At 42.8% G+C, this 25,103-nt stretch overlaps 1 protein-coding gene across 2 annotated transcripts in view; it reads right to left on the reverse strand.

Moving 5' to 3' along the window:
* TDRD3 (tudor domain containing 3) overlaps positions 1 to 25,103 on the reverse strand; it is a 273,694-nt gene that overhangs the window by 160,044 nt on the left and 88,547 nt on the right. Inside the window, exons 2-3 of one of the 2 annotated variants that reach the window (XM_054013628.1) lie at positions 19,620 to 19,704; positions 7,013 to 7,078 (exon numbers count right to left, since the gene is read on the reverse strand). In XM_054013628.1, coding sequence (XP_053869603.1) covers positions 7,013 to 7,078; positions 19,620 to 19,704 — 151 coding nt within the window. Of the gene's footprint in view, positions 1 to 7,012; positions 7,079 to 19,619; positions 19,705 to 25,103 lie in introns of those variants that run through there. The other variant, XM_054013637.1, reaches the window with a different exon arrangement.

Raw genomic sequence — 25,103 nt, forward strand, 5'->3', positions numbered from 1 at the left:
CAGTGATGATATCTGAATACCTGTGTCACACTTCACATCTCTTGTCTGTCACAAAATATTTTATATGGACTCTGTGGTGTCTTTCAAGGTATCTTAACTGTGAGTAATTCTTAAAACTTAAATCTGCAAATCTCTGTGTCTCGGCACTCACATTAGTTATTTTAGAAAAAAAAGTCATTTCCCAAGGAAGATTAGATTAATTACAAATGCATGTATTCAATATGCAGACAATTACAGCTGATCTGAAAATACTTTCCAAAATAATCTAGAAACTTTTAATCATGTGTTAAATTCAAAGAAGAAGAAAGTAAAAGTGGCACTCCTCCCATAAATAACTTGAAATGTACTTTCTGATTTTTTTTCTCAAGTTCCTCTCAGTCACAAATGACTGGTTATGGCTTGGAGAGAATCCCAAGCAGCAAATATTGTTGAATCATAACAACCAGGCTTACTTATATAATGTCCCATTTTTACATAATCTCATGTGCTTTTGCAGTGTTTGAATAATTTATGGTATATCCCACAGAAGTAATAAATACTAAAAAGATTGAAAAGGTTGTCAGATCTGCTGCATATCAGGTGATTTTAATTACTCAAATATTGTTCATTTTAGAAAATAAACTTATTGATAACGGTACCTGTTGATCTGGGCCTGTGACTCAGAAACATAGTGCTATCCAGACAAAAAGTTCTCAGCATTCATTAACTCATTATCTCAGAAGACCATTTACCTCTCTTTGGAACAGACTATAGGGAACTACCAGGAAAATAAATCCCAGCCCTAACATGATTTAAATAAAATAAAGTTTGCTACAAAAATTGAAAGGAATTGATCATAATTAAAACTGCACAAAAAAACTCCACAGATTTCAGACTCCCTAGCCTCACCTAAGGAAGTCCAAATCTCTAAACCTAAAGAAATTCTAATGGTCACATCTTTAACGGTATGTGCCTGTTTTTCAGACCTTTCGCTTCTTATCCAACATATCAGAGTTTGAGTGCCACGTGTTAGTGATGTTCCGTCTGTGTAAAGAACACCTCCCTCCCTCTCTCGGACATCTTCCCTCTCCTTTATCTCTCATGTTATACCCTTGAGCAGGAAGGAGACCAATCAGCAGGAGTGGTTTTGGTTCCAACTAACTAAGAACTAATCTGGAAAAGGAGTCCTCTGGATCAAAGCTTCTTACCATGAAGGCTGCACAGGCAGAGTACTGTTTCAGGGGAAATCTTTTTTTCCTAAGAATTATATGCAAGCATGCTAGACTGTACATATTACCACATGAAATAAAGCAGTTACCACCTGATTACTTCTCTTTATTTGCCATGATCCAGCTACTCTAAAACCTTCAATAAAACAGCCTACTTTTTAAAAACTATATTAAACACTAAAGCTAAATATTTAAAAGTACCAAAACAAAGAAGATGGCTCATATACCATTTACACTCATGGAAAGAGAACAACTGATGTTAGGTGGATGGGACCTTTAATAAATGTGGGTTGTAACATTTGGTTCTACAGTCAATGTACATGGGTTCCCCAATCGTTAAACTGTTTTGAATGATTAAGAACATAAGAACGGCCATACGGGGTCAGACCAGAGGTCCATCTAGCCCAATATCCTGTCTTCAGACAGACAGTGGCCAATGCCAGGTGCCCCAGAGGGAATGAACAGAACAGGTAATCATCAAGTGATCCACTCCCTGTTGCCCATTCCACGATTGCAAAGCACAGCATGCAACTCCTACACTGCACATCTGCAGAAGCAATTTCACAAGGGAGAGTAATACTTTTTTGGTCTCCCTTAGTGGTCATATAATTGGGCCACAATGTTCTTTCCACAGAAACATATGGATTTGCTTTTAACAACTGATTCTGCTGATAAGGAAGTCAACATTCTAGGAATAAGGTTTGTTCAAGATCATATAGTTTATCTATAACCTTCTGTGTACTTTGACTTTGTCTTTTTAGGAGAGAAGTTATGGAATGGTTATAGAGTTCTTAATTAATAGCTCATCTTAATTAATCAGCCTCTTAGAGTTTGTATGGCAACTTCCACCTTTTCATGTTCTCTGTGTGTATATATATCTTCTCACTATATGTTCCATTCTATGCATCTGATGAAGAGACCAAAGCCCGAGTCCTGCCGCCCAGGGCTGAGGGTCCCCAAAGCCTGAGCCCACTGCCTCAGGTGAAGGGGCCAAAGCTGTACCCCAAGAGCTTCAGCTCCAGGTAGTGGGCCTGTAAACTGAGTCCCACCATCCACAGCTGAAACCCTTGGGCTTCAACTTCGGCCCTGGGCGGTTGGGCTCGGGCTTCAGCCCCAGCAAGTCTAACACCAGTTTTGGTGACCCCATTAAAACTGGGTCACGATCCACTTTAGGACTCAGCTAACAAAGATATACCTCTAGAAATTGACATTCCTGAGTTTCCTGATGCTCAGGCTATGTCTACTCTAGAGAGCTTACAGTGGCACAGCTGTACCGATGCAGCTGCACCACTTTAAGATCTCTTGTGTAGCCGTTCTATGCTGACAGGAGAGAGTTTTTCTGTCGACATAATTAAGCCACCTCCAACAAGCAGCAGTAGCTATGTCGGCGGTTACTCTCCCACCAACATAGTGCTGCACACACTACCACTTATGCCGCTAAACTTATGTGGCTCAGGGGGCTGTTTTTTTCACACCCCTGAGCGACATGTTTTGCTGACATAAGTGTTAGTGTACATATGGCCTCAGTGACATCTCGGAATATGTCAGTTCTGGACTCAAAGGTCACACATTACCCCAACATGATCTGATTTTTAGATTAACCTCTTATATTGTCCCCAGATTTCTATGCTCAGTTTGCAAGCAGTGAAGTGAGATTTACTACACTCTTCCTCTTATGTGCTCCTCTCTGATGAAATCAAGTCAGCATAGCACAACAGAGGAACATATTAACAGGAAAAGATGAATAAACAAACCAAAAAAGGCAAAAAGAACAGGAGAGAGAAAATGAAAGCCAAACAATAGGTTGATAAAAATAATTAAAAGAATTCTTTAATGCTTTAATGCTCTTAAATGCTCTGTGAATGTTCAACGTACATTAGACAAATTATCTGCCATACAAACCCTATTGGATATATATCAATATCATTTTGTACTAAGTTTTGCATACAGGGCAATTGTCATAACTATAAAGGGAAGGGTAACAGCTGTCCTATGTACAGTACTATAAAATCCCTCCTGGCCAGAGACTCCAAAATCCTTTTCCCTGTAAAGGGTTAAGAAGCTCAGGTAACCTGGCTGGCATCTGACCAAAGGACCAATAAGGGGACAAGATACTTTCAAATCTTGGGGGGGGGGGGGGGAGGGTTTTGTTTGTGCTCTTTGTTTGGGAGTTCGTTCGCTCTTGGGACTGAGAGGGACCAGACATTAATCCAGGTTCTCCCCATCTTTCTAAACAAGTCTCTCATATTTCAAACTTGTAAGTAAAAAGCCAGGCAAGGCGTCTTAGTTTTACTTGTTTTTCTCAACTTGTAAATGTACCTTTTACTAAAGTGTTTATCTTTGTTTGCTATGCTTTGAACCTGAAGCTAGAGGGAGGTCCTCTGAGCTCTTGAAGTTTGATTACCCTATAAAGTTATTTTCCATACTGATTTTACAGAGATGATTTTTACCTTTTTTCTTTAATTAAAAGCCTTCTTTTTAAGAACCTGATTGATTTTTCCTTGTTTTAAGATCCAAGAGGTTTGGATCTTGATCCACCAGGAGTTGGTGGGAGGAAGGAGGGGAATGGTTAATTTCTCCCTGTTTTAAGATCCAAGGGGTTTGGATCTGTATTCACCAGGGAATTGGTGAAGGTCTCTCAAGGCTACCCAGGGAAGGGAATTAGCTTTGGGATGGTGGCAGCGGACCAGACCTAAGCTGGTAGTTAAGCTTAGAAGTTTTCATGCAGGCCCCCCACATTTGTACCCTAAAGTTCAGAGTGGGGAAGCAGCCTTGACAGCAATAAATGCCTCAAAGTGTGAATCACATCCCTCAAATGCACATAATGTAGCAATATACATTAGATTATGCCTTAGGGATAACAATAGATTTATAAGAGAGCTTTGAAATTTAAACTAAGGGTGCTGAACTCTTTTTTCACCTCCCCAAGCAGAAGCTTTAAAGCACAGTTCACTGTTTTTCTGCATGCAATCCTACAAAGTATAGTTGTATTTCTTGGAAATTTCTTCCTGTAACAGCTGGCCATTACTATCTCTGTTACTTCTAACGCACCTATCACCATGGCATCCAAAGGCAGAGCCCTTTGTGAAACAGTGTCTTGGGAAAACGCATGACAGAGTTGCATTCTCTAATCTGTTCTGAGATGGCAGTAAAAATAGAATTGAGTGGTGACCAGGACAACTAGATTAATAACTAAGTTTTCAGTATGCAAATATATTTTTTTAGAGAGAATGGCCTTCACATTTTGAACTAATGAGGTCATGGTAACAAATATTTCAGCAAGCATTTTCTTTGAGGGCAAAGCCCTGAAGTAGATGACAAGTACAATTATCTGGTCTACTCTGAGTAATCAGTGAAAACTAACAGCTACCCTTCAAGTAATACATAAGAGTGTAATAAGAGGTCAGAAAATTATAACACTTAAATCATTTTAGAAAATAAATCAGTTCTCAAAGCTGTGTGTTTGCGAGGGTCTGATGGATATCACATGAGACAAAAACCAAAAACCCAGCGATACTTCAACACTGATCTGGGGTGCAACTATGTTGAGGTAGAGGAAGCCTGAAGTATTTTATTCCTTTTCACGCTAATTTCTCAGTATGATAAAAGCTATCAACTCACCAACTGGATACAATTTTTAAAAAAAACAAAAAACAAAAAAACTTCAGAAAGCAGATATGGAAATAGATAAACAAAAAAAATTCTAATGAAAAACAAAATGAGAAGAGATCACTCATATGATCTGAAATGGAAACCTCAAACTTAAACAACATACTATTCAGAAGTTTCAATGGCTAAAAATCCATCTACCAGCTACACATGATAAAACACCAACTTGAAAACTGCTAGAAATATTTACAAAAACATAGTTTTGATGGGTTAAATAAGAACTGAAAAAGACAGTTATCTTATCAATAAATGGTGTTCTTCGAGATGTGTTGCTCATGTCTATTCCACAATAGGTGTGCGTGCTCGCCTCGTGCACCGGTGCCAGAAGTTTTTCCCCTAGCAGTACCCACAGGAGGGAGCGCCCCCTGCACTTCCTGGAGCGGCGCCTGCCTGGCACCATATAAGGGGAGCTGCGCGCTCCCCCTACCCTCAGTTCCTTCTTGCCAGACAACTCCAACAGAGGGGAACAAGGGTGGGATGTGGAATAGACATGAGCAACACATCTCAAAGAACACCAGTTATGGAAAAGCTAATTGTCTTTTCTTCTTCAAGTGATTGCTCATGTGTATTCCGCAATAGGTGATTCCAAGCTATATCTGCTGGAGGTGGGTAGGAGTTCACACGTTCCCAGGACGGCGGACAGCCCTGCCGAACCCAGCATCTTCCATGGTCTGGGAGACAATCGCATAATGCGAGGTGAACATGTGAACCAAAGACCACATGGCGGCCCTACAAATGTCCTGGATGGGGACATGGGCCTCAAAGGCAGCCGACGAGGCCTGCACCCGAGTCGAGTGCGCCCTCACAATGGGCGGCGGGGGGACACCCGCCAGCTCATAACAGGAACGGATGCACGGAGTGATCCAATTGGAAAGTCGCTAGGTGGAAATCAGCTGGCCCCTGCGCACTCAGTGGAGGTGACAAACAGTTGCAAGGACTTTCTGAACAGGTTAGTCCGCTCGAAGTAGAAAACCAGAGTCCACCACACATCGAGCGTATGGAGCCAGCGCTCCTCACTGGACGCATGGGGTTTGGGGCAGAGGACCGGTAGAAAAATGTCCTGAACCATGTGGTAGGCGGAGACCACCTTCGGGAGGAACACGGGGTGTGGGCGGAGCTGATCCTTGTCCTTATGAAAGGCCGTGTACGGCGGCTCGGAGGTCAGGGCCCTGAGCTCCGAGACTCACCTGGCCGATGTGATTGCAACCAGAAAGGCCATCTTCCATGAGAGGTGAGAGCAGGAGCACGTCGCCAGCAGTTCAAATGGGGGCCCCATGAGACGAGCCAACACCAGGTTTAGGTCCCACTGTGGGACTGGAGGTCTAGAATACGGAAAAAAGACGGTCCAAACCCTTAAGGAACCGGCCATTCATAGCATGGGAAAAGACCATGTGCCCTTGCACGGGCGGACGGAAGGCCGATATGGTTGCCAGGTGCACCCCGACCGATGAGGGTGCCAGGCCCTGGGTCCTCAGGTGGAGGAGTTAATCAAGGATAAACTGAATTGGGGCCGTCACCGGGGAGACGCCCTGGTCTGCCGCCTACCTACAAAACCGGGACCACTTTGCCAAATAAGCGCGGAGGGCCGTCTACTTTTGAGGAGGACGCGCTGAACCTGGTCCAAGCACATCCTTTCCTCTCCACCTAACCACTGAGCAGCCACGCCACGAGGTGAAGAGCAGCTAGGTTGGGATGGAGGAGGCGGCCCTGGTCCTGAGAGAGCAGGTCCGGGCAGAGTGGCAATGGCCACGGCGGAGCTACCACCAGTCCTGTGAGGGTCCGGTACCAGTGCTGCCTGGGCCACGCCGGGGCAAGCAGGAGGACCCATGCCGTGTCCGACTTTATCTTCTCGAGGACCCTGCTGATTAGGCGGAACGGGGGAAAGGTGTAGAGAAGCCTGTGCTCAAACACAGACAGAAGTGGCTTACACTTTTCAAAATGTCAAAAACTTGTAAATGAAATATATGTATGAACTAAAAAAAAAAAAACATACATACATACTATGCAGATACAGTATTTAGATATTTATGAAGTAACGTGAGCCAGAATACGCAAATAGGATGGAACATATAGCTATTATCAAGAAGTCAAAATGGATGGAGGAAGATAAATTAGTAACTCATATTCTTGGGTACCTTTTCCACCTTTCCACCATTGATGTCACTGGGGAGGAATTTCTTGCCAATAGTTCTTAAATCTGTCTGAAATCAAAATAGAGGATAACAAAATTTCAATTTAAATATATTATCCCAAATATGCTTTGTTAAATACAGTAGCAGAAACGCTACATTTTCCAATATTACACACAATACTTTTAGCTTGCACATTATGTGTTACATATACCAGTAAGTATACATTTGATAAGAAAAGAAGTTCTTTATTCTAGAAGAATAATTAGTACACACAAAGTTAAGATAGTTATTTTAAAGGCATATTCATTCTTATGAACTCATTCTTCTAGACTGCTTTTCAAAAATTGTTAAAATGTTTAAGTTGCATATTTTTTCTCAAGTATTAAGTAACACTAATCATTAAACACATTAATAGAAGTCATTTAGACATTTAACATATGTTTCTTTCTTCCTCTCTTCATACTTTTTAAAAGACCAATTTCCAGTTGTATGTCTTTCAAATCACTCAAAATTTGTGGATGATTTTCACAATTATATCCAGACAGAATTTACATCACATTTACATTAAGGAATTAAATACTGTTGAGTTTAAATGACTGTTTATTTTGGGATTGAGCCAAGTAGCTAATCAGTATTATCCCATTCAGCAGACATGTGACAGGGACATCAAAAATTAGAGAAAAAGCATTCATATGAGCAAGGAAGCAATTGGACCACAAGCACTCGCAACAGGGGATATAAACTCAATTTAAATAAGCATTTCAGTTACTCTGGGTTTGGATAACAAGATGGTACTCCATGTCTAAAATCTGTACAATGCAAAATTAGTGCAAATTAATCCAAATTTTACTAAGCTTCTTGTATGACTTGTTACTGCGGCTACATGTTACAAGGAAAAACAAGAGTGCAGCCTAGACTGGCATCTAAGGGTTTATCTACACAGGGACTTAGTGTGCAGCAAGCCAGGGTGAATGCATGACATACTAGCCTGCCACGCACTAAGTCACTGCATGGGACTCTGCTACAGTGCACTAAAAATTCTGTCATGCACTTTGACAAACTGCTTTTTGACACTTTTTGCATGTGGCAGCAAGGTCCACAGAGTGACTTAGTATGCAGCAAGCTAGTGAGGTGTACATTCACACCCTAGCTTGCCATGCACTAAGTCCCAGTGTAGACAAGCTCTATATGTTTTCTATATTTCAATGTTTGAAATAAGTGTTGCCTTTAAAAAAAAAAGTTATAGATAATGTAAATTTCTCTGGTGAAGACAAAGGACTTCCTTATTTTATTAATGCCTTCTTACAAATTTTGAAAACGATCGGTCATATATTCATATAAACCTTATTCATCCAGAAATGTAGAATGGAATTGCTACTATTGGATATTTATTTGCCCTGGTATCAGTGGGCTATTATCTTATATGGGCTATCATCCCAATTCAGAACTGACAATTATTGGTTTTTAGCAATTAAAATAAATTAATCCAATGTTTTATGCTTTTACCAGTTTCAGTGCCAATTTATATTTTTACACGTATGTAATAGTGAAACTATTCACACTTTATAGAATGGAAGCTGCTCACTGGTTTTACTCTAAATAGCTATTAAAAAAAGTTCAACCCACTTTCTGCCCTTTTTCTGTAGTGTAAAAATAGTCATATACAATGTATATGAGAAAATATTTTTGCTTTTGAACTTCCATACATTTTGTTGCACATAAGGCACATAAGTTTTAAAGTTGAACTTGTACTAAAATTCTTAAAATTAAATTTAAAAATATTTTATGGATATTTAAGTCAAAATTTGTTATGTTAGGGTTTTTACTGTATTCATTTCCCCAAGCTCCTTAACTGTAATAATATAATTAGAAATAACAGCCATAAAGTATTGAAATTAAAGAGAAATTCATACTCAATGTATTTGAAACAATATTTTGTTTTGGGTGGGGGGGATATTGGGGTGGGGTGTTTTTTTTTTGGGGGGGGGGGGGGGTTTCCCATTTCACCAGATGGCAAAAAGTAATCAAGTTTCTTTTACAAGAATGTTCTGTGATCTACTGTACTTCTGACACTGGCTAAACTGTATTTTATAAATCATACAAATGTGTTTTGCTGCCAATGTCATGGAGGGGAAGGGGATATACCAGTTTCCTGAAGCTGATTGAAACCACACGAGTTGTAACAACCATCTTCTATAAGTATCAACCTTTTGATTCTCCAATTTCTATTAGTAGAGGGATTCCTCTACCTCAGTGGTTCCCAAACTTTAACAACCTGTGAACCCCTTTCACTAAAATGTCAAGTATCATGAACCCCCTCCTAAAAATAAATATTTTCAGGGATTTTCTCCTTTACCCGAGTATAAATTATAAAAGCAGTGAGCTCAGAAATATAAAATTTGTTTTTGTGACATGCTTATTACACACTATTTCTTATTAATTATTATTGATCATGATAGTATTTTTATTACATTATGAAAACAGCAACACTCATCCAAGATCTCACTTTTGTAGCTTGTATCGCTTTGAATAAGCCTGTTATAAGACAAGGCTCCTATGTTTCATCAAGGAGTATCAGATGTGAAAAGCATGAAGGGATTTAAGAAGCCAACTCAAAGAGTTCCTCTCACACAAGCATTCAGGTCTTGAGCAGTCCAGGCAAACAACGCACATTACAACAAAGCTTAAACTTGTTCTTCAAAGTAATTTTAAAAACAATACTAGCTGCCTATTTCATTTTAAAAACAGCCAAAAATATCCACCTCCCTTTCCATTTCTTATAAGGAGTCTTGGAGTTTCAATCTCCTCAGTGTGATAGATATGATTGCTTTGATCTGCTTAGCTCTTGGAAGTCCAGGGGCTCTAGGCTGCTGGCTCCATGCTTCCCGGGGTCCCTAGGGACAGCTCTGGCCGCCATTAGGGATTTTTTTTCCCCCGAGAACCCCCTGTAACATTTTGCAAACCCCAGTTTGGGAACCACTACTCTACCTGAACATTCTTGCATTTTGTTTTATTATTTTTTTTAGTTCAGCAAGTGACTGACAGTGACCTTGCACATGCGTGGTTTTGAAAACAGCACCTATAGGATGGTTTTTCAAAAATATAAAACAGCGTAAGGTTAAATAACCTCATTTGTCTGAACTCTCTCACACATTTATATTTTATAGTTTGGGAGATGTGTGTTTAAATCTTGAAAAAAATGTTATTTTCACCTAAATTTATGTTTGCCATGTAAGTTGGTCCAGATGGTTATTCTCCAGACTTCAGAACTGTAAGGACTCAGTGGTAGATAACAGATTTTTCACCTTCTTTAATCTTCACTCAGAATGTAAGTGATCTTCAGGAAACAGACCTGTCATTTGGCAACGACTTCTCAATTTCAAAAGTTAAATCACATTAAGATTTAGCTAAATAGGTATTTCATATTTCCCCAATATTCCTGATCATGGAAACAGTTGCTATAGCTGTCACAGAGACATTATGCCATCCCAGTAACACTCTTGTAAGACATTGTGCAGACAATGAAAACATTTGAAAACCCTATCTAGCATACTTATTCTTAACGTTTAAAAAAAAAAAAGAGCTAGTTACTTCTAAGATTAACCCGGTTTTCATTAAAAATCCCCAATAAGTCCTTACATTCCCAACACTAGATTCTTTCTTCTAGACTACACTGCTATTCAAAACACACAACTTGGCCCGGTGACAACCTTGGGTATGATGAGGATGTTACTTACCTGTAACTGAAGGTTCTTTGAGATGTGTGGTCCCTATTTGTATTCCTATCATGGGTGTGTATGTGCCAGAGCTGGAAGGTTTTCATAGCAGTTTCCGTTGATCCTCAAGTGTCATGTGTCTCCTCATGCTCCCAGTCAAGGTTATAATAGGCCATGTGAGTTGATCCCTCTCCAGTGACACTCTTACCACTGAGTATGCTAGTCCCCAGCAGAGGAGATGGACGGTGGGTACTGGAATACAAACAGGGTCCACACATCTCAAGGAACCTCCAGTTACAGGTATGTAATCTCCAATTCTTCTTTGAGTGATGGTCTCTATACGTATTTCAATTGTGGATGAGTAGCGAGCAGTAATCAGCGTGGAGGTGCATGCTAGGATGCAGGAGGAAATGTCGCCTGTAATTCAGTGTGGCCCATGGCAGCAACTGCAGCTGCCCCTTAGGCGATGGCATAGTGCAAGGTGAAGGTGTGAACAGAGCGTCATGTCACTGCTGGACAGATATCTTGCCACGAGACATCTGTTAAGTACACTGATGTGGTAACTTGTGCTCGCATACAGCAGGCTGTAACTGGATCCAGCAGCTGTATGCTGGAGAGCGCGTAGCATGTCCGGATGCACCCGGAGACTCATTTCTGTTGGGAGGAGAGCGCTTGACCTTTGGACCAGTCTGCAATTCCTACAAACAGCTTCAGCAATGCCAGAAAAGCACAGTCCTCTGGAAATAAGAAGGCTAGTACACGGGGGACGTTGCAAAAGCAAAGGGTCCTGTCCACATTGGAGGCATGTGCTTTGGGATAGAAAACAGAGAGGTGAATGGACTGATTGAGATGGAACTCTGACATCACCTTTGGAAGGAATTTAGGATGCAGCCTTACCGAAAATTTGTCTTTGGAAAACATGGTACGGGGGACCAGCCATCATGGCCACCAGCTCACTGACCCGTCTAACAGAGGTAATGGCTACCAAGAACAGTACCTTCATAGAAAAGAGATGAGACAGGGAGCACACTGCCATTGGTTTGAAGGGCAGCTTCGTGAAAGCAGATAAGGACAAGATTAAGGTCCCATGGGCTTGAATACCGGGGAAAAGGTGTTGGGAACACATCTCATGAAATGGTGGTAGGATGAGTAAACACTGAGGCACCATCCATTGCATGGAAGAAGGCATTAAGCGCTGCCAAGTAGACATGGATAGAGCTGAAGGTGAAGCCTGCCATTTTGAACTCGAGGAGGTAATCAAGGATGATGCGTATTGAAATCTCACTCAGATTTGGTGATGGCAGCGAGCCCAAGCAGTGAAATGTTTCCATTTAACTTGATAGCAGGCCCTCCTGCTTTGAGTAAGAATGTGGTACCCTGGGGGTAGAGCGTGTTTTGTCTATGCTCAAGCTCCATCCAAAAATCAGGCCATGAGGTGAAATAGGTGTGGATTGGGATGCCAGACTCATCCCCGATGTTGCCTGAGGAGGTCTGGGAGTGTTTTGAGGCAGAGAGATGCCTGGGTGGAGAGTCTGAGGTGGTACAGGTACAGAAACTGATGTGGCCAATACAGGGCTATGAGTATTATGGCACCCTGGTCTTGTCAAATCTTGCGGAGGACTTGTGGTAGAAAGGGAATGGCAGGAAAGGCACAGCGGAGGTCTCCCATCCAGGACAGCAGAAGTGCATCACCTTGGGAGTCCTGCCCCAGGGCTCCCCTGGGAAATAAAGAGGCAACTTGCAGTTCTCATGGCTGGCAAAAAGGTCCCAGAGTGGGTGCCCCAGACTCGGAAGAAGTAGCGAAGAGTGGGATTGTGCTGTTCCCACTCATGGTTACATGGTTTGGGGGGAGGGATAGCTCAATGGTTTGAGCATTGGCCTGCTAAACCCAGGGTTGTGAGTTCAATCCTTGAGGGGGCCACTTAGGGATCTGGGGCAAAATCAGTACTTGGTCCTACTAGTGAAGGCACGGGGCTGGACTCAATGACCTTTCAAGGTCCCTTCCAGCTGTAGGAGATAGGATATCTCAATTAATTATAATTAATTATTATAATGGTTGAGGTGGAGAGCACTACTGAGCAGCATCAGCTATGGAATTTTGGGTGCCCAGGAGGTATGTGGCCTGGAGCAGGACGTGATGGCAGATGCACCAGTTCCACATGGTATGGACTCTGAGCAGAGCGATGGAGACCTGTCGCCCCCTTGTTTGCTGATGTAGGTGACTACTGCAGTATTGTCCAAGAGGAGCTGCAGGTGCTGTGATTCGATCATAGGAAGAAAGGCCTGTCAAACTAGGCGAGCTGCTCAGAGCTCCGTAATGTTGATGTGGAGTCTGGCCTCTTGTGGCATGCAAATACCGTGGGTTGTGGGATGGTGTAGGTGCACCTCCCAGCCCACAAGGGAGGCATCCATTGTGACGGTGGTCTGCGGGGTGGGAGAAGTGAAGGGGGTACCGACCATGACATTGGAAGGGTCAGCCCAGGAGGTGAGGCAAGCCAAAACCATCCAAGGAACCACGACCTTGGCCACCAGATGATCTCTGAGGCTCTGTACAGGAAGAGGAGCCACTGTTGTAGACAACACATACATAGACACACACATGCGGTGTCACATACGTGCAGGCCGCCATATGGGAAAACAAAGAGGCAATGACATACCATGATGTGAGGGGGGCAGCAGAGTTTCGTCACTACGGCAGTCAGCGTTGCGAAGTGGTCTGGTGGAAGGAAGGCTCGAGCTGCAACTGAGGCGAGCCGTGCTCCAATTAAGTTCATCATCTCCATAGGTACGAGCACTGACTTCCACTCATTGATGCAGACGCTCAGAGAGGCCAGAGAGCACAAAGAGTGGAGATGGCAGAGGTAAGGTCCTGTCGAGAGAGCACTATGAGGAGCCATTCATTGAGGTAAGGATAACACTAAGTAAAGATCGAGAATGGGGCGGTGCCCTTCTTGGAGATGGGGAAGTATGGGGAGTAGAAGCCTCTGCCTACATAGGAAGGTGCCATGGTCTCTATGGGCCCTTTTACGAGAAGAGCTTCAGCCTCTTGTTGGAGAAGGCATTGAGGATAGGGGTGTATGGGTTGGGAGGAGTTGCAGGGGAAATTAAAGAAATTCTATAGAGTATCCGTGGTGGCAAATCTCCAGTACCCAGTGGTCTGTGGTAACCTTGCCCCCAATTGTGGGCAAATAGGGCATGACGGCCTCTAAAGAGGATATATGGGTCTATGGGTGGCAATGGGACAGTTCACAGCTCCCAACCAACGCATCAAAACTGTGCCTTGGGTTGTTGGTGGGTGAGGGTCAAGGAAGTAGTCACAGCAGAGATTGTGTGTCACTGACGCTGGGACCAGTGGTGCTTGTGTGGGGGTTCCTGGTGCCACTTGTAGTACAGCAGGTAGGGTGCATACGACCAGGGGAGGAATTTTGGTCACTGCTGTTTGCATCGTGGGGCTGGAGTATAGATCCGCAGGGAGTGTAGTGTGGCCCTTGAGTCCTTTAACGTGTGAAGGGATTCGTCAGTCTTAGAATAAAATAACCTGTCCACATCAAAGGGGAGGTCCTCAATGGTCGTTTGGACCTCTCCAAGGAAGCCACAGGACTGTAGCCAGGCGTTGCAGCACATAATGATGCCCATCGTGAGTACGAGGCTACGTGAGCCGTGTTGACAGCCTCTTGGAGGAGCGACCTTGGCTATGAGGCACCCTTCGCCCACTAGCGCCTGATATTGCTGCTGTTCATCTGGGGATAGCTTGTCCTTGAACTACGCTAGCCTGGCACAGGTTTTAAAGTTGTATTTGGCAAGCAGAGCCTAGTAGTTGGGAATGCAAAATTTCAACGCCGCCAAGGACCAGACCTTCCCCACCAAAAAAGTCTACTATTTCACCACCCAGTCCGGAGAAGTGGACTTCTGGGGGCATTGGCGTGCCCTCTCTGTGGCCACGTGCACCACCAGGATGCTCGGAGGATGGGGAGGGGAAACAAAAAGTCTGCCTCCCTAGCTGGGATGAAAGAGCACTGTTCTGCTCATTTCAGTGTGGGAGTAAAGGCGGCCAGGGAGAGCCACACCACTGTACTGGCTGGAGTATGGCATCATTAATGGGAGTGCCACCCTTGAGGATCCCTGAGACTGGAGGGTGTCAAGGAACTGGTGCTGCTGGTATTGAACCTCCTCCAGTGGGATGCCCAGATCCACTGCCACTCTTTGTAACAGGGTCCTGATACTGCCTATGGTCACTAGGGAGAGACATGGAGACAGGAATGAGAGCTTTGTCCAAAGAGGAGGAATTGGCTGTAGGGACCGTGGAACCGGCAGTATGGGCTCGATCTCCACCTTCTCCTCAGAGCCCGATGGTGTTGGTTAAGGAGCCAGGGCAGACTAGTAGGAGACCTGGGAGGGCAGGTACCAAGGAGACGGTTGGCTCTTGTTCTGAAAATCCCTCGAAGTCCGAAGAGGCCGTCTGAGGCAGGGGAGCCAGTGCTGCGGGGAAACCACAGTGCATTGTTGGCATGGCCCTCTCTGGCAGGAGCAGTACTGGCTCGCCTGCTGGAGTAGGGACTGCATGGGTGAGTGACAGGCCAGAGAGCAGCAGCAAAGATGTGTAGGGCAGCCCCAGTTCTTCCATGGATAGAAGGGGCTCCAGATCGCCCAGGGACATGGGGAGTGTCCTTGGAGGCTGCTGAAGATGAAGGCAGAGTCCGTGGAGCCGGCTGCAGCGAAGGTTGCGGAAGCAGAAGCAGAACAGGCAATAAGTATGCAGGAAATGGCACAGATTGGGCAGGTACTGGGGCCACCAATCAGTGCCGCCACATCCCTTTTCTTCTTCGACCTACCCTAAAGGCAGGGAAGCGTGGGCGCCAGTGTAACAGTTGCACCCGACCTGGCATGGCTCTGGGAGGAAACACTGCGATTAGAAGCAGCCCTCACTGGGACTTGCTTCTAGGCCCACGAGAGTGCTTCCTACTCTCATGTCTGGGCTTCTCCAGGACCTCTGGTGCCGCCGGATCAGAAGAACGGGTAGTCTTGGGAGACATACTCACTGCCAGTGACGGACACTGCACCATCAGTTCCAATGAGCCCAGATGCAAGTGTGCACGTGACTTCATGGCCTCCTCTCTAAGCTGCTCAGGTGCTTCCTGAAGCAAAGTTGTTGCGCTTCCCAGGTCCACAGCGGCAAAGCCTTACAGATGGCACATTGAGCAGCAATACGAGCTTCCCCAAGGCAGCAGAGATAGCGTTGATGCTCATTGTTCATGGAGAACGAGTGAGGGCACAAAACAGTTCATGAACCCTGGATTGTAGGCCATACTTCCCAGGAAGGGGAGGGGTCAGACCCTGATCAAGGAAAACTATAAGTAACTAATTATCACAACTATGTAAACGATCTATACTAAAAAACAACAAAGAAGAACTATATACAACTACAGGAAAGGCTCTCTTAGCATAATTACTAAGATCGCAGAGGAACAGGGGTTCCGACTCCAGTCATGCAGCGGTAAGAGGGAACTAATCATGCTGCAGGCAGAAATCATGTGTGCTCGGCCCCCCTTGCAGCTGATAGAGAACTGCTTTCCATGCCCTTCCCAAAACTCCTCCCATACATTCCTTGCAACTTCCCAGCCCATCTCAGTACCCTGTTCATTCTACCCCTTCAGACAGCCTCCAAAATGGTAGCTAGAGTTACACAGAGCTATAAGAACCTACACTGCCCTTCACTGTTAATTATCTTCCCACCACGTCTTTTGTGTGTTGTTAACTGGTATTTAATAAAAACATACTCTTTGGAAGATAATCAATCTTTGTATGTCTCCTACACATGGTGGATGCTGATGGAATTAATACATGGTAGCAATTTGATCATTTGCTGAGTACAAATCATGGTCAGTAATCATCAAAATTTTCATGCAAGATGGCAACTTAAAGCATGGTATAGTGCTATATAGAATGACACATTACTGGATCTCATTGTCAAAATGATGCCTCAAAGCCTCCTTGATTCAAATAAACTCCGCATTGTGCCCCTCTAATAGCCCTGGTATCTAACTGCTCAAAATCAGCCACCAGGGCAATCTGCCTCCAACTCCACTCCAGGGTAAACTCTTCACCCTTAGCCTGACAAATATTATGGAGAGCACAAACAGGCTGCTATGACCATGGGACTATATTCTTCATTTAGGTCTAACATGCTATAAACGCAGCACCAGCACACTTTTAATCTGCCAAAGGCATATTCAAAGGTCATTCTACACTTGCTCAGCCTATTGCTGAAGTGCTCCTTGCTGCTTTTCAAGGTTTCCCATGTAAGGTTTCATGGGCCATGGAAGTAAGGGGTATGCTATGTCTCCCAGGATCACTATGGGCATTTCAACATCCTCCACTGGAATCTTCTAGTCTAGAAAGAAAGTCCCTGCTTGCAGCTTTCTCTACAGGTCAGTATTCCTGAAGATGTGTGTGTCATGCACCTTCCAGGACCATCCCGCATTGATATCAGTGAAACGGCTATGACGATCCACAAGCTCCTGCAATACCATAGAGAAGTACCCCTTTCTATTGATGATTCCCATCACAAGATGGTCCGGCTCCAAAATTGGGATGTGTGCACCATCTATCATACTGCTGTAGTTAGGGAATCCCATTGCTGCAAAGCCATCTGCTATTTCACAAACATTGCCAAGACTCTCAATCCTTTGTAGCAGGATGCAATTAATGGCCCTGCATATTTGCATTAACTCAGCCCCAACAGTGGACTTCCCAACCCAAACTGATTCGTGACCGACTGGTAGCAGTCTGGAGTTGTCAGCTTCCACATGGAAATCGCCATGCTCTTCTCCACCGAGAGGGTAGGTCTCATTTTTGTGTCCTTCTGGCACAGGGCTGGGGCGAGCTCCACACACATTTCCAGGGACGTGGCATCTGAAAATTCTGCAGTAACTGTTCGTCATTCCAGGACGGCATAACAATATGATCCCACCACTCAGTGCTTGTTTCCCAAGCTCAAAAGCGATGGTCCACTATGTGCAGCTGCTCCGTGAATGCCAAAAAGTAAACTGGTATTGTATCTTTCCAAGGCACACAGCAGGTAAACTATCTCTGATTCCTGTTCAGACTGGGTGTTCTGATATGCTGCATGACCAGCCGCAATGTGTCCATAACCATAACAGTAGAAAATAATGTCGGATCCATTCTTTCAGACAGAGATGGTTGCTGTACAGTAAACAGGGGCCATTGAAAAATGCCACAAAACGCAGTCTGAAGCCCATGGAATGGTGGGACAGAAAAAAATGTACTAAGGGATGCTGAGCCTGCACCAATGCTGCACTGTGATCCATTCCACCTTCCCACAACTCCTACCTGCAGAAGATGGCGAGTAGCACAGTGGGATAGCTACCCAGAAAGCACTGGTCTCTCTGTCAATGCTAGAGCACCAACCGTGGACCCGCTCTGCTGGCAGAATGAGCATTGTATGAACATGCACAAGCAACGTAATTATACCTTTTTTTGATCACTGACGTAATTTACATCGACAAATCTCTGTAGTGTAGAAAAGGCCTCAGACTCTCCCTCATTCAAGGAATATTTAATTATTTATACAAAGTGTAACAACTCCAACAGCAGAGACTGAGAGACCGTCTACAGCCGGGTAGTTAGGGCCCTCATCTGTGATATAGGAGAGCTAAATTAAAGTCCCTGCTCAGCCTGGGGACAGAGTCTCCGACATTCCAAGTAAGGCCCTAAGTTTCTTGACCAGTGCTAACTTAGACACATTGACAGGCCTCTTTCCCTAACTAGAAATTTCTATGCTTTGAAGAGTCATTTATAACAAAGGGGGAGGGGGGACCAGATGATCATCTCCATCATGTTTATTGAGGAGACAATTACTTGAATTCTGAACAACTTTTCTAAACGTTTCATAGGTACTTTTCTCATCTTCTAGAAAAATAAATGAGCAATATGAGGCTGAGGTATTTATATAGCATTTATATTTCTTTATACACATGTTGACAGGAACAGGTAGACTACTGATCCAGATTAGTTCAGTAAATGCACATTTATTTAGTGTCATAATTATGTTGTATTTATAGTGTTTTTTATAAAGCATCTTCAGGTATGCCCTTCTTTGTTTATACAGTCCACAAATGGAATGTAATACAAGAACACTATGCATAAAAGAGTTACAAGCATGCAAGGTTTTTTGAATATACTTATATCATAAAGCAGTATCCTTAACAAAGGATGCTATTAACTATTCCCCCAAAACTTGAAGCATTCAATTCAATTTTGGCCTTTTTCATTTAACTTTCTGGTTCATTTTCTCCCTTGTTTGTACACAGGTATCATTAGGGCTGTCAAAACAGACATGGGCATAATATTTGCTAACTAATTTTTATTGCAGGGCCAACACACAAAGCATCTGCAACAGTAAACTTTTTACTTCAAAGTTGTATCTTTGTAAATACATAAATAGATAAGAGTCTAATTTCTACATCATATCACTTTTAAGACATGTTGGATCTCAAGCCTGAACGACCGTAAGTGCCCAATGAAATACCTTAATTACCACAACAATTAACATTTGTATTTCTATTTACATGACAGTATGCATTCACAAAATGTAATGTATTTTTGGTGTTTGTTTTTTAATAAATGAAAATTTGGTTTAAAAAAAAAGAAAAACTACATATTTTTCCATGGCAAAATATGCTTTTAAAAATTTCCTTTAGCTTGAATTTTTAAAGAAAATCACTGCCTGCCAAAGATGGCATTTCTAAGCTCTAATTCAGATATAACAAATTAAACAACACATTGAAATAAAAATACTATGTATTATGTACAACATGTAAAGACTGAACAATCTGATATAAGATTTTTCCAAAAATTTCACAACCATAACCTACATTAAGGGCAATCAGGATAACGTCACTTATATTGACTTTGTCAGAAGAATTTGTGCAAGCTTCAATTCCTTCATCTGAAAGATACCTGTTAAAACAAAATGAAGTTATTTTAGGAAGGTATTTGAAACACATTTTAGACTAAGCTATTAGTTAATCCTTCTTTTAGATTCCCTAAGTATCCACAATGGCAGGACTTTAGGTTTATTCAGTAGGAATATATGTAATACTCTGTATTTTCTGTATTCTTACAAATGCAGTTTATAAAACAAGTGACAGATGAAAGGATTCCTTCAGTTGAGGAGTTCTTTCACACTGCCCCTATGTCGGTGGTTCCCTTACAGATCATTTCTGCCATTCCTACTCCCTTTTTCTCCATCGCTTCAAAATTTATATATAAAACTAATAATTATTTTTATGTAAACTCCTAGATGTATACACTGATTTCCCAATTTATCATATAATTACTGCACCATGGCCCTCATCTACCCATCCCGTTTTATCTCCTCCCCTCACCGTAACTTAGGCATTCAGACCCACACAGACAAACAGGCAGATCCTTGCACCTGTGGAGTCCCACTGAAATCTACAGCAACACTATCTGTACAGATCCAATTGAATGATCGAGGCACTATTTAATAAGCTCTTACAGGCATGCAAAGATATATTTATGAAAGTTTGTGATTTGGAGACACTCCCTCATAGGGGACAGTGTTGGGTGTTGGTGCAGACATGTGCTCTGGAGGCAGTGGTTGGGAGCACTACATGGCTGTGTGTGGCGCAGCTCACTACAGAAACTCTCCAGGTTGTTTTATTAAAGTTTTATTTCTTTATCATTCACTGGTTTGTTATTTAATGAACCCCAAGATTGTTACAAGGCAGAGACTATTTTTTCCGTAAATGCTAAACAAAGATGACACTATCCACACAAATACGTAACAGCCTACACCCAGGTTTAGCAGAACACAGTGGTCAGCTAGGATAAGTTACTGGAGAAGATGATGTGCTTTTCCCACCGATGTTGATTAGTTGTTAATTAAGTTGGCCAAAAACTTTCAAATGAAAAATGACAACTTTTTAGCTTCCCTAAAAAAGATTTTAACAAAGTTTTATTCGAATTAACAGAAATTTTAAATTAAAAATGGCAGCTGTTCTGAAATATTATTTTTGTGCTTCACTCACAAACACACAATTTTGTATTGCTAATTTTGATTGATCAGTTTTATCATGATTCAGTTTTTAAATTTCCGATTTCAACAAAAAATTGTAAAAAACAAAACAAAAAAAACCTCCTTAGAAAGTTACACCCAAAAAACCCCCTTATGAAAACAAAATGAAAAATACTTTCATATTTGCAAAAACTTCTACAAAGTCCACCCCCTGGCTGTTTTTTGATCAGCTCTCATTACTAAAAGAAGAATTAGAACAAACTCAAGATTTGTGAAAACTATCTTTTTAATGAGGCAAAATGAAAGAAAATAGGTGAGGGAAGCTAATAGAAACATACAGTAGTCAACAGGGTAAAAAATATTATGTGTCTAGAGCAGGGGTCGGCAACCTCTGGCATGCGGCTCGCCAGGATAAGCACCCTGGCGGACCGGGCCAGTTTGTTTACCTGCCGCGTCAGCAGGTTCAGCAGATCGCAGCTCCCACTAGCCACGGTTCGCCGTCCCAGGCCAATGGGGGCGACGTGAAGCCGCAGCCAGCACATCCCTCACCCGCGCCGCTTCCCGCCGCCCCCATTGGCCTGGGACGGCGAACTACTGCCAGTGGGAGCCACGATCGGCCAAACCTGCCGATGCGGCAGGTAAACAAACTGGCCCAGCCAGGCAGGGTGCTTACTCTGGCGAGCTGCGTGCCAGAGGTTGCTGACTCCGGTCTAGAGCCTAAAAGTAAATATTGTAATTATATTTCCAATGATTTCCATTATCTCAGATTTTAAAAATTAATTACACACACACACACACACACACACACACACACCCCTCAGAACAAATTTTTGGCTGATCTTCTTAGACTACGAATGTAGTTATCCAAAAGAAAAATATTTTTGCAACATTAAGTAAGATTGTATGCTTCCTCTAAGGTCAGGACACTAAATACTAAATTCAGTTTTAACTCTACCAGATGGAACTCTGTCAGTCGTTTTATACCGTATAATTTAGACTCACACACACAGAAATTCTGGAAACCAATGCAAAACTATATAGTCTACCAGTTGCTACCAGATGAAAACAGAAAAAGTTCCTTGCTTAGAAGCAGTGCTTTCTAGACAGTGGCTCAACTGTTTCCCAGTAAGAGAAACCCTCTCTCTATTGAATGACTAAAATAATTATGCATTAGAACCTGAAATTTTCCTAAGCAGCATACATTATTCCTCTGCATCAAGGGGATTCTTTGCCCTACCACTGAATGTCTCACCCTAAAATGAGGATTACAAAGTGGGTCATAAGGCTTGAGGTACTGATCACTTAACCAAGGTGTCAACTGAAGTAACTCTCTAAATCAGAGTATTGCGCCTTCCCTCCCCCAGAAAGACACAGAGAACAAACTTCAGTCACTTTTGGCTTTTAAGTGACCTAAATAACATAGGTTAGCCAGCACTATTACAATCTTTGCCAACACAACAGTCTCACCAACAACAAATGTCCAATTAGGGACATTAGCTAAGGAGTTTTCGGCAGCTACTATATCATTTCAACATAATTAACAGCTAACAAAGAAACTAAAATAAACTTCATCCAACATTTTAAAATATTTTCTAAAACACAATATGTACCATTAAAAAACACTGTTGTGAGTAAATTAAAGAGAAAATGCAAGAACCCAGTTACATTTTAAGAGAAAGTTTGAAGGTGTGTATTAGAAAACTGTTCTCATTTTTAAGTAACAGAACTTTTAACAGCTACACTACTTCCATCACAAGGAAAAAGAAAAGACAAGTATAGAGTGAGACTCAAAAGATCCCTCAGCACACCTGCATTGACAGACCTCAGGAGAAGGATCAAAATGCCTAGAGCTTTCTAATCAGTTCCCAGGTGTTGCTTGTAGGCAAACAGGACCCAAGAGTGCAGATACTACTGTAAGTACCAAAAAAACCTCTTACCCTAGAGAACTCCTGTTTACTAAAACAACCGGCAAGAGAACGCTTTTTTCCCTCCCCAATGGGAGCTCTGGATGTGCTGTATTCCAAACCCAATCATTTCTATTCTGACTAAACATATATATGTACACATTCAGCTTTATTAAGCACAACCTGAGCTCTAACTATGCCAAACAGGTTTCCTGTATGAGTGGCTAAAAGGAGAAAAATCTTTCAGCTAGTTTCTACTTCAGCTGTGTTTTTTTTCATAATCTCATTGGCCATACAATGTTCCATCACAGCTAATGAAAAATCACTATCCCTTAATTATTTGATTGATATATTTAAAGGCGGCCCACAAATTATTATTCACAAGACATCAAAATTTTGTGAATTGAAGCATTACAAATAAAATGTGCTTTACATTTTAAAAAAATCGATTACAGAGACTCAGTACACTTAACATGAAAAACACACACACACCCCTCAGAAATTTGAAGCTATGCCCAAGCAGAGACAGAGCTTGCAAAAGTTAACTCTTGGGATGGGACCTGGGGGAACCCATTCTCCTCAATGTGAGGGACTCCTTGGTCCCTTCCAGGCACAAGAGAATAAAGTACTGTAGTGCCCACCATGCCCAAATGCACAGAACTTGTGTGTATGCAAACCCCGCTCTCATACTGGAAGTTCACACTCCCAAATATAGCTGTCTGCCCTTCAGTCCCTCATGGCCAGCTCTTTCAGCACCTACAGACTTTCTCCCACTTCCTTCCAAATATACCAGATCTGTTCTCTCTTTGGAGGGCTCTCTTCCAAATACTGACCAGATTTAAATCTGTTTAATGAGTGAAATTATGTACCTTGGAGGTAGAGCTACAATTAAAATCATGTAATATGGCGGTGTGTATGTACCATGGGGACAAAGGAGATGGGAAAGATTAAACTACCTACTTTCATGTTTGTCTTCTAAGTCAAATTTAATGATAAAAGGACAGACTGCTTTCTCCAGACACAACACTCTATAAGTTTGTAATGGAACAAAAAGTCTCCCTTTACATCTGCTTTCCACTAGAGGTTGTGCAGCTATTGTTGCAGTAGACAGACAGGAAGAGTGCTCTTCCAGCAGGCACCTGAGAGCACAGTACTCTGTGCCTTGGCTAGTTCTTGATCCCATTCCCCTATCACTATCCACTCCTTCCTTCTCAACAAGGAAGGGAAAGGAGTGATTGGCTGGGATAGCAACAGAAACCTTCCCTTAATACAGCCTCCCACCACACATATACACTCTTAAAAAGTACCTGCTGAACAAAGGAAAAAGAGTGCAAGAGTGATGGAGGAAGAACAAAAGAGAAGGGAGGAGAAAGAAGAGAAACAGAAGAGATTGCCCCACAAAAACACCTACAGAGAAGCAAGCCTGCTGTCCAATCCACTACATACATGCCAAGGAGGGTAGGAAGGCATGAATTATTTCCATAACGTAAACAGATGAAGTTGCAAGGCTGGTAGGAAAAAACTGAAGTTCACACGAACATCTGAATTTTTGGATATTCCTCCAAAATGTTCCTGATTTCTTAACATCCCATAATTATTCCTTTGTTTACCCATATTATACAACACTGGAGCTAAATATTGTAGATCATTACAATGTTGCATTATGGTGATGAACTCTGATGCAGACTATCAACACAATATGAAATGGGGAATGTAGGATTTATTCCAGTGTTTTTCAAAGCGTAGGTCGCGACCCAGTACTGGGTCGCGGCATGTAAAGGACTGGGTCGCCTTGCTCTGGTCAGCACCACCGACCGGGACATTAAAAGTCCGTCGGCGGTGCTGCCCACCTAAGGCAGGCTAGTGCCTACCTTTTCCGACACCACGCTGCATCCCGGAAGTGGCCAGCAGTGGATCTGGCTTCTAGTCAGCTAGCGCTGCCTCTAGCCCAGAGCCCTGACCGCCTCCTGCACCTCAACCCCCTGCCCCAGCCTTGAGCCCCCCCCCATATCCAGAACCCCTTCCTACCCCACAAACACCTCATCCATGACCCCACCCCAGAGCCTGCACCCCCAGCCCAGGCCCTCTCCCACATCCCAACACCCTGCCCCAGCCCAGAGAACCCCCAAACTCAGAGGCTTTTTTTTTTTTTTTTTTTTTTTGCTTTTGATAAGAATGCTGTTTAAGAACAGCCTGAAAGGTTATAGATCTGATTCACTGCTGCATTACTTCCGTTTTACACTAGTACGGGGTAGGCGAGCTGATTTTCAGTGGCACTCACACTGCCTGGGTCCTGGCCATCAGTCTGGGGGTCTCTGCATTTTAATTTAATTTTAAATGAAGCTTCTTAAATATTTTAAAAACATTATTTACTTGACAACAATAGTTTAGTTATATATTATAGACTTATAGAA

The sequence above is a fragment of the Malaclemys terrapin genome, chromosome 1, assembly GCF_027887155.1.
Source record: "Malaclemys terrapin pileata isolate rMalTer1 chromosome 1, rMalTer1.hap1, whole genome shotgun sequence".
NCBI classification, from domain to species: Eukaryota; Metazoa; Chordata; order Testudines; family Emydidae; genus Malaclemys; species Malaclemys terrapin.